The sequence below is a fragment of the Mus pahari genome, chromosome X, assembly GCF_900095145.1.
Source record: "Mus pahari chromosome X, PAHARI_EIJ_v1.1, whole genome shotgun sequence".
Lineage (NCBI taxonomy): Eukaryota > Metazoa > Chordata > Mammalia > Rodentia > Muridae > Mus > Mus pahari.
In genome coordinates this window covers 62274179-62290128 of record NC_034613.1, presented here as the reverse complement: position 1 = coordinate 62290128, position 15950 = coordinate 62274179, and the positions used below count along the sequence as shown (strand labels likewise).

The 15950-nt window shown below is 51.0% G+C and overlaps 1 protein-coding gene across 2 annotated transcripts; it reads right to left on the bottom strand.

Annotated features, from left to right (window-relative positions):
- Window positions 1–1196: 1196 nt before the first annotated feature.
- Slc6a8 (solute carrier family 6 member 8) lies at window positions 1197–10159 on the bottom strand. Of its 2 annotated transcripts, XM_021187478.2 has the most exons (13): window positions 9244–10159; window positions 7539–7670; window positions 6443–6692; window positions 5896–6028; window positions 4448–4582; window positions 4252–4355; window positions 4033–4157; window positions 3401–3513; window positions 3142–3279; window positions 2964–3066; window positions 2766–2866; window positions 2523–2693; window positions 1884–2214 (listed from the first exon to the last, which is right to left on the bottom strand). In XM_021187478.2, the coding sequence occupies exons 1-13, from the start codon at window positions 9503–9505 to the stop codon at window positions 2074–2076; spliced, it is 1908 nt and encodes a 635-aa protein (XP_021043137.1). In that variant the 5' UTR covers window positions 9506–10159; the 3' UTR covers window positions 1884–2073. The 2 variants fall into 2 exon arrangements, with proteins under 2 accessions (XP_029390070.1, XP_021043137.1); XM_029534210.1 differs by lacking the exon at window positions 4448–4582 and having other exon boundaries at window positions 1197–2214; window positions 9244–9656.
- Between the last annotated feature and the right edge of the window lie 5791 nt (window positions 10160–15950).

Below are 15950 nucleotides of genomic sequence, written 5' to 3'. Positions count from 1 at the left end.
CAAAGCCAACTCCCAATTGTCCCCATCACAGGACCTGGCAAGCGCTGTTCTTCCTGTGGCTCAAGCCAAATCTCTGGTGTTTTCATCTTGACTCCTCAATCCTGCATCATGTAGTCATCCCCAGCCCCTTCTGGTCATGCCAGGAAAGAAGACCCCAATCCAAAGAACCTCCTCCACCTAGCTCTAGTGTCACTGGACAGGTCCAGATGCTGATGCCTAGTCCCTGGTTCATTGCCCCAGCTTACCTCTGTGATCCTAGTGTGCCATTTACTTTTAGATCTTGGAAGGCCACTTACAAACATACTTCTCCCTCCTCTTGATCCACCTGCCTCAATATCTCAAGTTCAGGACTTATAGGCATGAGCCACGGTGGTTGGTTTAGAAAACTTATTGGAATAACTCATAGATATATAGCCTTGCATTTGTTCCTATTGAACTTACTGTCACCCCATGCTCTTCAGTCTATGGGACCTTTCCTGCTCTATTTCCAGTTTCTGACATGGTACTAAGTACAGAATCCCTCAGAATGGGCTTTAGTGAATGCAAGGCTGGAGCTGGAAGAAGGTTCCCACACCTGCATCCCCATCTAATTCCTCTTCCAGAGAAGCAGAAACAGGAGCCAACTTTGGAAAATGAAGTGTTTTTATTGCTATGTTTGCAGTGGCTTTTTTAGCACAGTAAGAATGTCCCCAAAGGTTTGCACCCTTACCCAGCCCCACCTCTCTGGCTTAGTCCAGCTCTGGGTGAAGGAAGCCTTTCTAAGGGCTACTTGGCTGTTTCAGGCTTGATGGGACATAGATGTGTGTATAAGGTGTTACATGGAAGACTTGAGATGTCGAGTCGAAAGTGCATCAGCCTTTAGTTTGGAGGTGGGAGCCATGCCCAGGATCCCTTCCCTGGGCTTTGTCCATGGGAAATCCCTGCAATCATGCCCAGGGAGCTGGGTGTGGGCAAGTCTGAGCATGTCAGGTGAGCAGACCCAGATTCCCCGGAACAGTGTTACAGCCTTCCATCCCATAGACTTAGAGGCAAAGGAACAGTATGGGGACACCATTGAGGCTCCCACTTTCCCACTCCAGTCTCTGGCTGGAGACCATACAGAACATCCACACAACAGACTCATTCATTACATACATACATACATACATATATATATATATATATATATATATATATATATATATATATATATATATATACTCAACAGCCTGAAACTTTTGTTTTGCCTATGAAAATTAAGTCTATAAATTCACACTCCTTGGCTAGGGTCAGAGATGAAAAGGTGGGGATGTGAAGGAAAGGAGTGGAAATGTGGAGATGGTGGGGGCTTTTTAGAAATATACAAGCAGAAGTCTCACTCTCAAGTTTTTCTTATAAAATGTGCAAAATATAAGCCTCCTTTGCCCAGAGGCTGTGTTTACTTCTGGTATTCACCTTCACTAAGAGATAAGAGATCTACACATACAAACACACATACATACATACATACGGGGGGGGGGGAGCACTCAGACCCAAGCTCACACAATTAATATTGGTGGCAATTGGCGCAGGAACACAAGGTTCCATTGCTGACTGGCTCTCTAGCTTCTAGAATAGGGGTAGGAAGGGTATAATTCAGCTGCAATATTCACATTGGTTCCACTGTCCTCTTCTCCTGCCCTACTGTATTTTCCCTCCTCTCCTGTTATCCAAGTTGCCACTGTTGTTTCTAGGGCAAAGGTATAGTACAGAGCAGAGCTTGGGAGGCAGGCAGGTGGGCTTGGCAAGGCTAGGAGATGGGTCCTGGGCACTGGGAAGGAGAGGAGGTAGGGCCTGGAAGCAATGCAAATACCAGCTTGATTGTGGGGTTGGGAGGAGAGGCATCTATTTTTGGTGGGTTGTGATATTTTTGGCGTTTTATTAAAAATGGAAAAAGTTATTTTTGTTAGCACTCATGGTGCTCCCTCCCCTCCCCCCAGGCAGACCCCCAAACTGTTAAGGAAAGGCAAGCCCCCGGAGGGATGAGTGGGGGCTAAAGTTGGGGCTGCTATGGCTACCAAAGGATGAGCTGGTGATGTGAGCTGGGGGTGCCTGTTACATGACACTCTCCACCACGACAACCTTGCTGCTCTCAGACACGGGAGTCAGGGTGGTCAGGCCCCTGACATCTGCATCCTGAGCTCTGTATTCCAAGTGATGGAGGCCCCAGATAGGCTGGGTCAGGTGCTGCCAACGCTGTGGGAGAGGAGGGTATGTTGAACTTACCATGGGTCACATGCAACTGCTTCTACCACTCCAGCTCCTACTGTCTGCCACCAAGGCAGGTGTGCCTCCCTTAGGGCACCCTTTCAGTATCTGCTCCCTGTAGTGGGTTAAGTTGTCCTGTGTGGAGCCAGGGAAGTAAGAGGTGGGTCTTGCCTCCTTGCTGCCACATGAGGTCATAATGGGTTAACTTTCCTTCCATCTATTGCCCCCTCCAGTCTGAGCTGGCCATGCTTCTGAGCAATGATCTGTTCCTTTGAGGAACAAGTTAGGGACCTTACCTCTGCCATGGTTCCTTTTGCCCTGAGGAGACAGACTAGGAGGTGGAGGGGTACACATAGCATAGAAGAGAGTGCAAAGGCCCAGCCCATAGCTTCACCCCACCACGGGTACACGTAGGTGTTGTTGTAGACCAGTGGCTCGTAGTACACAACGTTGAAGATGAAGATGCCCTGTGGACACAGATGCCTGTGGTCACTGGTGCCTCACTACACCACACCACTTGCCTACTTCCCCAGCCTTACCATGCAGACCAGTGGGGTGAAGAAGGACCAGCACCATTTCATCCAGGGGCAAGGTCGGTACCCAATCATACAGGCAATGTCATCCATGAACCGGTCAGCTCCTGGAACAGGATGAGGTGGACAGGAAGGCTAGAATTGGAGACCATTTATCCCCATTTCACCCCACAATTTCTAACCTAGCCCTTCATTTTGACTTACCATAAACCCAAGCCACAACAACACACTCCCAAAAGGCTTGCCAAAGTAGGGTAGTGCCACTAGCTGAGTAGTAGTCAAATAGCTGGAAGACGTACATCCCACCCTGAGGAATAGAGTCAGGTCAGAGAAGATGGCCCATGGTTGGAAACTGACAGTAACCCACCTTACCCCCACTCACATCAGTCACCATGGAGAGATCGATGACAAAGCAGAGGGCGCAGCAGAGAGCAACGGAGATCTCCCTTTGGAAACGGAAGTAGTAGGAGGCCGGGAGGAGATCCAGGAGCCCAGTGATGAAGCCCTCCACACCTACAAACTGTGGCCAGGGTAGCTCAGGCCCAGGTCCCCCATATCCCCATGCTCCTCTTGCCCAATGTGCCAAGTCCCGTGACCACCACCATCCCCTACCCCATTCCTGCCCTAGAGCTCCTGCAAACCTGGCTGTCCAGACCGAGCAGCAGCAGCATGAAGAAGAACAAGGCAGCCCAGAGTGGGGCCACAGGCATCAGTGTGACAGCCCGTGGGTAGGCAATGAAGGCTAGACCAGGCCCTGAGTGCAAAGATACAGGGTGAGACTGGCCCTCAGCACCATCCTGAGTATCCTAATGCTCAAGGTCCTCCCTGACCCCCAGATAATAAAATAATAAAAATCTGAGGACTGTGCTTTAGCATGGCTAAACCCATTAAGGTCCTATAGGCATCTCACATCAGAGTTCTGAAAGCTGAACTTGGCAGCCCCACCCTGTATTAGCAGGATTCCTGACTCACACTACCCTCCCTGGGCTCCAGCAGCCATGACAGTTGCTGGTTGTCCTGGAGTGACACAACAGAGCTGAAGGAGTATCTCCCTTATTCCTATCTGTAGCACTCAACAAACAGGATACATGCTGCAGTTCTGGAAGTGGATGACAGGGAGTCCCCAGCTCCAGAGAATTGTTTTGTCTCAGCTGCATAGAGCTAGCTAAACTTGTGTCACATATCAGAATGTCTGTATGTGTGCACGCACGCATGCACTCTACATCAGAGTAGTTCTGCTGCTCTGGATGTTGGCCAAGGTCAGGCAACTTACCTGATTCTGCCACCTTGGAGATATGCACACCCTGCTCTGTGGCCATGAAGCCCAGGATGGAGAAGACCACAAAGCCAGCAAAGAAGCTGGTCCCGCTGTTGATGAGTGCCAGGATGATGGCATCCCTGAGGGTGGAGGGACAGAATATTCTGGTTTAAGCAGTTCCACTGCTCCAGGGCAGGGCAAGACAGGGCAAGCAGAGCAGGGGCGGGTTCCTACTTGTAGCAGTTGTTGTTGAAGCGATTGTAGCTGCCTAGGGCTGTGAGGGCCCCCAGGCCGATGGCATAAGAGAAGAAAATCTGGGTCCCAGCATCTATCCATACCTGGAAGGGATGGGTCAAGAGAAGAGTCACAAGGGACCCTGTTCAACAGGCAGCATCTCCCAACCCTGTTGCCACAAACTACCTTTCCTCACCTGAGGGGACCCTAGCTTTGACCAGTCAGGCTTGAGATAGTAGATGATACCATCCAGGGCTCCAGGCAGCAGCACCCCTCGCACCAGCAGCACAACGAGGACCACGTAGGGGAATGTAGCAGTGAAGTACACGATCTGGGGGGCCAGGGTGCTCAGAGAGGCTCTGGATCCCTGCTCCCCCTTAAGATGCCTCCTGCCTAAGCTTGGTGGCTGGTTCCCAGCACTACTGTGAGCTTATAACATGGGCAACAGTCATCTCCCCAAATTGCAGTCATGCTCAGAATTTGGATTAGGAAAGCCAGTAGCATTCATTCTATTCCTGAGTGAGGGACTACTCCCAGGGAAGCTAGGAGCCAGGCTGGACCCCAGGCAGCCTCATAGCAGGCTCTAGTTAGCTGTAAAAGGAGGGAAGAAACAGGGCCATAGCATTCCAAGGTGAGGGTCCCTAGGTGAATCTAGCATCTAATGAAGGAAAGTTTGTTCCTAGGGGCATGCCTATATGGGGATAGGAAGGTATGGGGAGTATGGACACAGAAAACCCATGGCAATGTTGCATGAATTATAACAAGCACATATCCCTCAAAGCCCTGTGGTCCCAAACTCCAGATCATTCTTGGTAGGCTGCTGGGTTCCTTAGCAGTTAGGGATTCTAGCTGGGCAAGAGAAAGACAGTTGGAGCCAGGCGTTGTGGTACACGCCTTTAATCCCAGCACTCGAGAGGCAGAGGCAGTCGGATTTCTGAGTTCGAGGCCAGCCTGGTCTACAAAGTGAGTTCTAGGACAGCCAGGGCTATACAGAGAAACCCTGTCTTGAAAAACCAAACCAAACCAACCAAACAAACAAAAAACAAAAAACAAAAAGAAAGAAAGACAGAGTTGGGTTTGCAGGGAGGGAGGAAGACACTCGGCATTTGAGGACCCTGCTGTGAAGGAACCTTGATGCACTGGAGTTTGATCCTTCAGGGACCTAACCATATCCCCTGGTTTGGCAATTTTAATGTGTTGGTTCATCTGTCTCTGTAACCTGAGGAAACCTCTGAAGGAGTCTTCCTTGGGGACCTGAGGATCACAGAGGTGGGAGTCCCCACAGGTCAGGTTCACCCAGAGTGACAAAATTAACTTAAGCATTTAGCAAGGAGTAGGAAGAAACAGAAGGTGAGGCAGTAGAAGAGGAGGAGATGGAAAAAGCCAGGATGTGCAGTAGACACAGGTAAGGGTAGTTACTGTCTGGACCTTTCACTCTCAAGGGCTGAAGGTTATTGTTCCTGGAGGTGAAGATTGAGGAAGAATGCCCACCAACAGGTGAGAGCAAAAGGTGTGAGTTTAGGAACCTGTCCCCTCTGTAGGTTTGAGCCTCAGTCTAGTCACCTCCTATTGTTATTGTGTCCCTTGCAGACAAGTACACCTCCCAGGTAATGCTGCCCCCACCCTACATGCCCCCACTTGTACCTTTCCTGTTGACTTGACCCCCTTCCACACACAGAAGTAGACCAGCACCCAGCAGGCCATCAGGCACAAGGTCACCTCCCAGTTGAGGGCTCCTGGAACCTCCAGCCCCGTGGAGAGCCTCAATACTTTGTTCCTAGGGTAGAGAAGAAAGGAAGGCACCTGAGGGTCATGTCAGCAAAGGGCACAGTGACTAGGATTTGCTTTGGAGTTGGCAGTTCCTCCCTTATCACAGCCCTAGGTCCAGGCCCTACCATCAGGTGTCTGGAGGACTACCCCGGGGTCATTATATTTACCCCAACCTACAAATATGCAGTTTCAGCTCTGTAATGAGGTCAACATGACAAGACAATAGCAAATGTCATGTTGCTATAGGAGCAATGTCTATTCAAGCTCCAAGACTGGCCTAGGCACTCCTGGAGGATGGGGACAGACAAAACCCAGGAGTGGTTTTTTTGTATCCTTGGCCATGTGCACCCAGGGCTTGACCACATATGGAAAGACCAAGGGATGAGAGAGGATGGGCTTGGCCCACAGGCACCTGACTCACTCCCAGAACTCGATGACAGGGGACCGGCGGTCAGCAAGCTGGTCACATGTGAGGTTGGCCAGGCTGGCATTGGCACAGTCTTCGTGGCGAAAGATCTCCACACAGTCAGGAGTGTTCCAGGTGTGGCCACATGTAGCCCATGGCAAAGTGGTAGTAAAGGACTTGACCAGGTAATAGAAGCCCCAGGCCAGCACCATGATGTAGTAAGTGTTGCAGTAGAAGACAATCACCATGGAGGCATAGCCCAGACCTGAGGATGAGTGAGTAGTCTTTGCTCCTTCTGGGCTCCTTTGTGGCCATTTTCCTACCACCCCCATTATCTCCCCTTCCAGAGCATTGATCCCTGATAAGTTCCTGACAGCATGTTCCCTGTATGCCTCCATCCCTCCCTGTATCTTCTCCCTCTTTTCATCCTGCCAGAGGCTTCTCCAAGCTTTTAAAGCCCAATTGTGTGTCCCAACTCTAGGCTACCTTTCCTGTCTGTCTGTCTCTGGCTAAGATTTGCCATGTTCCTCCACTATCTCTATGCTTTAGCTCCTCCACCGAACCCAGAGCTAAAGACAGCTCTTTCCTACCTATATAGTTACTACATCCTGTTGATTGTCCAGCTTCAAATGCTTGCTCCTTCCCAGGTTCCAGTACCACCATGCAGTCCACCCCATGTTACCCAGTAGCCTCTCTTATACATAAGCTGAGAGAGCTTTATAGTAACCCAAGGAAGTGTGGAAAATATTCATCCCTTCAGAAGGCAACCTTGGCAAATTGCTTCACCCCTGTGTGTCCAGCTTCTTCAAGGACAGTAGTAGGACCTCTGAGGTGAGTCAAGTGTGTCCAACAGGTCCTGTCCCTAAGCTGTTACTGTTCCATTCTTTCCCTTTTAAGCAAGCCTGTCCCCTAGTTTCTGACTCTTCAAATTGTGTGATCTAATATCCTGCAGACTCTCTCCTAAGCTCAAGGGGTAGTACTTACCCCCTAAGTCTAGTGCTCATTGAAGAAATCAAAAGACTTCAAGTGGGTCACAACCATACTGTGTTCCCTGGCTCTCATCCCAATAATTGAAAAATGGAGAATTGAGAACTGGCCCATGGCGGCTCACCTTTGAATAGGGGACAGATGTTCCAGACATTGATGCTGCCGGCCTTCATGAACTGGCCCAATGAGATTTCCAGGAAGAAAATGGGGATTCCTCCAACCAGGGCAATCAGGACATAGGGAATAAGGAACACACCTGGAGGAGGAACCATGGAGTGGGCTCAGGATGCCTCCAAATCACCTCCTGCAGCAGGAGGGGACTTAACCCAAACCCATCAGCCAAGCTGTCTAGGCCTCACACCAGACCAGACTCCAGAAGTCCTAGAAGGCCCAGACAGAGCCCCAGCTTCAGCTTGCACCCCAGTCCCATGACTTCCCACTGAGTGAATCAGCACGAGGGTGGCCACTGACTCAGAGGCTCAACGTGAACAATCACAGGAGATGAGCTCTAGGTCTGTTGAGAGGAGGCACAGCAGCAGTGTCTAGCCAGTGTTCCCTATACCATGGGGAGCCCTTGGCTCACTGAGGTCTGAGCCTATAGACACCTAGGGTGACATAGCAGGTATTGAAAACACACAGACCTATGCATACAGGCCATTTCTTGTGCCACAGTTCTTTTTGGCAGACAGCAGAGCAGGAAGGAATGGCCAGGGCTGGGTGTTCAGGCTTGGGGGCTTGTCAAAAGGCAGTGATCCCAACTACCCTGTACTTTGCAATCATGAGAGTCCCAGGAGGAAGCTGGGTGGGTGGCAGTTCTCTGCTTATGAGGGTATTGGTGTAGGACAAAGAGAGACAAATCAAGGAAAGGGGCTGAGATAGTATTCCAGCAATTATATGGAGTGGTAGGAAGGAGGGGAGAGCTGAGCAGCTGCAGTTCTGACCTATTCCTCTTTACTGTTCTCTAGGACCCTATCTGCACAGGATCAGCTCTCTCTGCTACTCAGTGACAGAGTTAATTGCAGTTTACTGGGCTCCTGCTCCCAGCATCCTTCCTGTGTGTGACCTTGGACACAGGCCTCCACTCTGGGACTTAGTTTCCCACCCATCACCCAGCTGCTTCAGTTCTCCAGAAATCCAGTACTGCTTTGTAGTCCCAGGACAGGCAAGCACCCACTACTGTTGCTAAGCTAGGCTTAGGCAACTGAGCATGGGATGTGCATGCAGCCTGTCTAGTGGCGGCGCCAGGCGGGCCAGGCCGCAGACTTCCCAAGCCTGGCTCAAGCACCCAGTGTTCCAAGCCTGGGCCAGAGGGGAGGGGAGAAGAGAAAAGGGAGAGGAGGGAGGGTAGAGGAGAGTGTGGGGGAGGGACAGAATGGCCCATTGTGTGTGTGTACGTATTCCTATGTGTACACGTGGGGGGTGTCCACACAATGTGTCACTTGTGTGCCTGACCCATGAGGGCAACTAGGGCTCCTCACCTCCTAGAGCCCCCTCCATTGGGGGGGCAGGCCTTCCCTTCCCACCTCAGTGGCCAATCACTCCCAGTTTGGACTGGAAGTCTGGGAGGCAGCCCCTCAGTTCATCTGGAAGCTACCCTTGATTGCCTCCCTTCCACACTGCCAGGCACATGACCAGTGAGGGGGGTGGAGGCCATCGTGCTGGGTCACAGAACGCTTGGTTGATGAGGGGGCACCATGGCCTCCACCCGCTTTGGGCGGGCCTCCCTACCCTCTGGACTTTGCCCCACTGCTCTGGTGGGCCTGTGGCAGGCTGGGGTTGGGAACTGGCCGCTGATGAAAAGCCAGGATGCTCAGGGGCAGGGCACTCACCTCCGCCGTTCTTGTAGCACAGATAGGGGAAGCGCCACACGTTACCGAGGCCCACGGCGAAGCCCACGCACGACATGATGAAGTCCATCTGGCGTGTCCAAGTCTCTCGCGGCGGTACTGCAAGGCGGCCGCCAGGCGCCCCCAGGCCCGCAGGGCCATCGCCCTTGGCTGGGGCACCGTCGGGCCCGGGCACGATGAGAGGACCCTTCTTCTCGTCACCAGACACGCTATAGATACCGTTTTCAGCGCTCTTTTTCGCCATGGCCCCAGCGGGGCCGTGAGGCCGGGCTGAGGGTCGCGGCGCCTCGAGGGTGGCGGGCGGGCAAGGGGGCTCCGGTGGCACCTGGAGAGAGGGCCCCGAAAGCTCGGGCCCGCCCGGGGGCCTCGGGGGCGGCCGGGCCGGGGGACGGGGCGACGGGTGGGCGGGAGGGGTGCGGGACGGCGGGGGCGGCGCAGTCAGAAGCAGTCCACGAAGCACTTGAAAGTGAGCCTGAAGAATCTCATGTGTGTCGGGGGCCCGGGAGCGCGCGGGCGGCGGTGGAGCCTGGCCGGGCGGCGGCGGCTCCCGAGACTCCTGCCCGCGGCTCGGGCGGCAGTGGCGGCTGCAGCGAGGACTGCTCGCCCTGCCGGAGGCTCACCCTAGCGCGTCGCGGGTGGCATCGGAAGCCCACTGTCTGCAAGCGGCGGCCGGAGCAAGGGGCCTGAGGCCCGCGGCCCCGGCCCAGTTCCAAGTGGCTGTCCTGTTCGCCCGCAGCTCTCCTGGCGCTGGCGGCTCCGGTGGTCCTGGGTACGACTAGCCCCCTCCTTCCCGGCGGCGGCGGCTACAGCCGCTCTCAGGGCCGCGGCGGACTCAAAGACTCGCCTTGGCACTCCAACTGTCCCTCTCTTTCCTGAGGCGAACCGCTGCTGCTTAAGAACCAACTCCCGGTGATGTCACTGTCGCCCCACCCCCACGACCCGACTGGTCCCCCCTCCCCCTCCATCCCGCCCTCCCTGTCACTCCGCCTACCTCCTCCTCTAGAGGAGACGCTGCTCCAGTTGGGAGCAGGATGGCTGCTACCTGGGGCGCTGGCCAGCACTTTCTTTTCGTGGGCCTAGCCGCCATTCGTTCCAGAATCACCTGGCTCGGGTCGGGTCAAAGTCCCCTCAGGCTTTTCTGAACCACCAGGAAAACGGAGTCTCTAGTTGACCTCCAGACATCCTTAGTCCTCCCTTCTCTCCACTTTTTCTAGCTTGGAATCTTGTTTCCCGGTGGACCATCCTTTCGTCCAGCCTGCCTAATGTTTCCTCTTCACTTCCCAATTAGGACCTAGGGAGAGTTGGATATCCAGGTGCAAAGTTTCTTGGTCCCTGCACCAAAGTAAGTGTCCTGTGTGATTGCCTTCTGAAGGACTGTCCCTGAGCTGGCCTGGAGTGGGGAGATCGTCCTCCAAGAGTTCCGTGGAACCTTGCCAGAAGCACTGAGCTGTCTCAAGACATTTAGGCCTCCTCAAAGATCCAGCCTGGAGGCTGAGGGTCATGGTATCAGCTTTGGGTGTGATCAATTTCTGTTTGTCTCCAGAGTGGGCAAAGGGTAGCTTGCTTGGTCGAAGATCAGAGTTACAATTTGTCACCAAGGTACAGAAGGGGACTCCATGATAACTCCAATCAGTCCACCTTTTGCCTGATGTGGGGGTGGGTAGGGCTTGTGATCTATAGATACTGAGGTAAGAATAGGGTGAGGCTGCCCCCTGGTGCCTGGTGGATGTACAGACCCTCCCTCTAAGCTCTGTAACCTGCTCAGGGACTTCTAGGCCTCTCCATCTGTAGAGCAGCTTCTTGGGAATTTTCCAAGGCCAACACTAGCCTGGGGTGGACTAGAAAGGTGAGGCGTGCCCATTTCAATCCCAAACTCCTTGATCTGATCAGACACCAAAGTCCCCAGATGGCTCATCCCATCATGCTAAACCGGCAGCCATCCGGCAGCTTTAGAAAGAAAAGCAGTTCCAGCCAGAGCCAGATTGAGCCTGATAGGTGAGGGAAGAAGGAGGGGCAGCATCTTCACCCAGGCTAGCAGGAAGAGCGCTCTCTCTCTCTCTCTCTCTCTCTCTCTCTCTCTCTCTCTCTCTCTCTGTGTGTGTGTGTGTGTGTGTGTGTGTTTGCTTGCTCATCACAGAACCCTAACTTGGGCCATCTTTGTTCCAGCACGGGCCCAAAGTCCTCCTGGAGAAACAAAGGCCATAGAAGAGTTACTCATAGTTACTCATAGCACATATATCCTGGAAGATCTGGAGCCATCCAAGGAACAAGGAAAAGGGTCATTTAAGAGAAGAAAGAAGAGGATCCCAAGGAATGGGCACAGAGGACTCCATTGCAGTATAAAGATCTGCAAAGGAAAAGGAGCTGCTGCAACAGTTATCTGGTTGAGGTTGGGCAGAGACCAGTCAATAACAGGAAAATCAGGCTGTAGAAGTGGGAGCTGGGTATGGGTACTATTGGGAATTTAAGATCCTGCTTTTCCAGAGAGCTGGAATGGGAAACAAAGAACATAGTAGCCTGAGAAACACGTGGGTGAGCTGATGGCACGTTGTGGAGATGGTCACTGCTGTGTGTGGGGAGGTTTGGAGTTCAAAAAGTCAAGACTGGGTGTAAAAGTGAGGGACTGTGATGAGCATCTGAGTGAAGAGGCATGTGCCAACCCCAGGTACAGGAACATAAGGAAGTAGTATCATCTCCACGTAGGCACAAAGAGGCACTTGGAGGTACCAGTCACCCACACTTAGGCACCTGGGACTGCTACTGTTTTTCTGGGCTCAGAAGGTAACCAGAGTGGAGGCAACTGGGTAACAAAAATGAAAGGTTATTGAGGATAACCAATGTGACCTTGAGGATTCCTGGGCCTTTACATCTCAGGGGCATAAGTTTGACAGGTCTCAAGACCTGATTCCATGGGATCCCACTTATTTCTTGTCTGGTAATGACACCACCTTCCAGCTCCACCCCTCTCTCCTCCCCAGTCTGTGGGTTACCCTAGATTCCCTGCAGCCAGTCTTTCCTGCAACAGTTTTCTTACCTACCTCACCTTCTTAGGGCCTGAACCTCTCCATACTCTAATGACTAGCCCCAGGCTTAGGTCGCATGTTATGGTTTGTATATGCTCTGTCAAGAGAGTAGCACTATTAGAAGGTGTGGCCTTGTAGGAGTAGGTTTGTCACTGTGGGCATGGGCTTTAAGACCCTCATCCTAGCTGCCAGGAAGCCAGTATTCTACAAACAGCCTTCAGATGAAGATGTAGAACTCTCAGCTCCTCCTACACCATGGCTGCCTGGATGCTGCCATACTCCCACCTTGATGATAATGGACTGAGCTTCTGAACCTGTAAGTCAGCCCCAATTAAATGTTGTCCTTATAAGAGTTGCCTTGGTCATGGTATCTGTTCACATCAGTAAAACCCTAAGACATCACAACTGCCCATCGACATCCTGCATTCGTGTTGATTCTATTTCTTTACTGATTTTCAGTTGATGGTTAGGAGGCTAAAGAAGGAGGCACTGTAAACAACTGCCCTAATAACTACCCATGAGCCATTTTCCAAGAAGCTAAAAAACAAAGTCAAACAGCCTCTGTGCCTATGGTGTGTGTTCCAACCCAGATACCCGTGGAAGTGTGTGCACTAATGGGGACAGTTTGTGTGTCTAGGGACAGTTCCTAGGAGATGTGGAGCACTAGGGGGAACAAAGGCATTGGACTTTCCGATGCTGGGCAGGCTCTCTCCAGGGCGTGCTCCTGCTGGGGTGTCAGGTAAAGTGTAGTTGCTAGGGAGGAGCATGCTGGGACTCCCCAGGATCTCAGCTGATAGCTATTGGCTCTTCCCAACTAGCACTCATGAAGGCATTAAACTGTGCTGACAACATCTATCTAGGAGCTGGGGTGAAAGCTGAGAACAGGCTGGGGTGGAGGCAGCAAGCTGGGAGAATGCTGCCACAGGACCCATGGTGATAGAGGATGGCAAGCAAGACTAAGGTTAGACCCAGTGTCTGCCTAGGCCTGAGGTAGTCATGGACTGGGAGAAGGCTGGACGGAGGTCATCACCCTCTACAATGATTCTGTAAGAAGCTAGGCAGCTGAAGGCATGGCTGGAACACCTCTTCTTCTGGAGGTTCAGCACAATACACTTTAGAAATAGAATGAGCTGGCAACGAAGGGAAAGCTGGGCAGGGCTTTGTACTTTCAACTCCTGAGCCAGCAGGTAAGGGGAACAAATGGGGTGGAGTCAAGATTCATGGAGCTGGGGTGCAGTAGCAGAAGCCTGGGGACTGCTGAAAGGCAGAACTCCTTTCCCCAGCACAGACTATACCCACACAGACAATCTGAAAGGATTAATGTTTTATGTTTTCATATGAACTTTTTATATTAGACTGCATTTTGTTATTGAAGACTTAGTTTTCTTTTTTGGGGGAGCACATGGTGGGATAGTGGCTGGCCTTGAATTTAGGTGAGATTACAGGTAAGAGTCACCACATTCAGGCTTAGAGAAAAAAAAATTTCCAGTGTTTTGAGACAAGATCTTGGTCCAGGCTATCTTAAACCCAGTATATAGCTGAGGGTAACTTTGTTTTTTTGGTATTACTGTCTTCATCTTTAGAATGCTAGGATTCCAGATGCAGGATATTATATTCAGATTAAACCCTTTTTAGATTTGCAGAAAAATGGCTGAGATATTAGTATGCATTCCAACATCCCTTCTGCCATATCACGAAAACTTTTTTTTTTTGATTGGATATTTTCTTTATTTTCATTTCAAATGCTTTCACCTTTCCAGCTCTCCCCTTTGGAAACCCTCTATCCCATTCCCCTCCCCATGCCTCTATAAAGGTGCTCCCCCATCCACCCACCCATTCCAGTCTTCCTGCCCTGGCATTTCCCTACACTGGGGGATTGAACACCCTCAGGCCCAAGGGTCTCTCCTCCCACTGATGTCCAACAAGGCCATCCTCTGCCACATATGTGGCCAGCACCATGAGTCCCTCCATGTGTACCCTTTGTTTGGTGGTCCAGTCCCAGGGAGCTCTGGCGGGGGGGGGGTCTGGCCTGTTGACACTGTTTCTCCCTCCATGGGGCTGCAACTCCCTCAGCTCCTTTAGTCCCTTCTCCAACTCCTCCATCGGGGACCCCTGAGCTCAGTCCAATGGTTTGTTGTGAGCTTCTGCCTCTGTATGTTAAGCTCAGCAGAGTTTTTCAGGAGACAGCCATATCAGGCTTCCATCAGCAAGCACTTCTAGGCATCCACAATAGCATCCCAGAGATGCAGGGATGGTTCAATGTACAGAAATCCATCAACGTAATCCACTATGTAAACAAACTCAAAGGAAATAAAAACACATGATCATCTCATTAGATGCTGAAAAAGCATTTGACAAAATCCAACACCCATTCATGATAAAAGTCTTGGAAAGATCAGAAATTCAAGGCCCATACCTAAACATAATAAAAGCAATCTACAGCAAACCAGTAGCCAACATCAAACTAAATGGAGAGAAACTCGAATCAATCCCACTAAAATCAGGGACTAGACAAGGCTGCCCACTTTCTCCCTACCTATTCAATACAGTACTTGAAGTCCTAGCCAGAGCAATTCAACAACAAAAGGAGATCAAGGGAATACAAATTAGAAAGGAAGAAGTCAAAATATCACAAAAACTCTTATGGTACACTTATCCCAATTAGTGAGTCAATAGAGGTCTGCTATCAAGTATAGTCCAGTTTATTTAGCTTTCTGCAGCATTTCTCCAAAGTCTCTTTGTTGTCCCAAGATCCCATCCAGGATACAACATTGACTTTGTCTATCATGATCACTGTGACTATGAGGAATGCTTTGTTTTGATGACTCTGACATTTCTGAGGAAAGCTGACAGAGGTAGAATACTAGCTAGGCTTTAGGTGTTTGTAAGACCATGCTCATCCATCCTTTGGGGTATCAGTACTTATAGCAAATGTTGACAATGGCTATCTCATGGAGATGTGTCAGATTCTCGCTCATCAAAGGGACCCCTTCTCTTTCCACACTGCTCTCTTTACAAGGAAAGTATCACATCCTTCTCCCTGGGGCTATGTACTTGCCATGTAGTGAGGCAGAACACCATGGCAAGGGAGCATGGCAACCCCATTTTGGCCAGAAAGCCACAAGAAGAGGTCCCAACATTGTCTTCAAAGATACAGCTCAGAGACCTTACTTCCTCTCACCAAACCCTACCTTCTAAGGGTTCCACCCCTGTCCAGAGCACCCCTAGGCTAGGACCAAGTCTTTAATCCATAGCATTTGATAGACAGTTAACACAAACTGTAACAGACAGGAGCCGCTCTGGTGATTATGTTGTATTCTTCCTCACAGCAGTTTTATTTATTCTCTGATATTTATTTATTAGTTAATAAATGATTTATTACAGTCTATTGTTGTTGGTGCTGTTTTGATATAGGGCCTTGCTGTGTAGTTTTGGCTGTCCTGGAACTCACTTTGTAGACCAGGCTGGCCTCGAACTCAGAAATCCGCCTGCCTCTGCCTCCCGAGTGCTGGGATTAAAGGTGTGAGCCACCACGCCCGGCACTTTGAAATATTAATAAACCTAATCAAGATAATACCTCATAAACATGCCCAGAGGCTTGTTTTTTCCCAGCGGTTCTAGATCATGTCAAGTTGACAACCAATGTTAATTATCATGATCCCTTTT

Bases quoted from the DNA above. Each gene is read 5' to 3' on its own strand.
- Slc6a8 (XM_021187478.2), bottom strand. From the start codon at position 9,505: ATGGCGAAAAAGAGCGCTGAAAACGGTATCTATAGCGTGTCTGGTGAC. The intron at 7,671-9,243 runs GTGAGTGCCCTG...TTCCTCCTCCAG, and splicing joins GTGCTACAAGAACGGCGGAG to GTGTGTTCCTTATTCCCTAT. The intron at 4,356-4,447 runs GTGAGGAAAGGT...CATCCCTTCCAG, and splicing joins CAAAGCTAGGGTCCCCTCAG to GTATGGATAGATGCTGGGAC.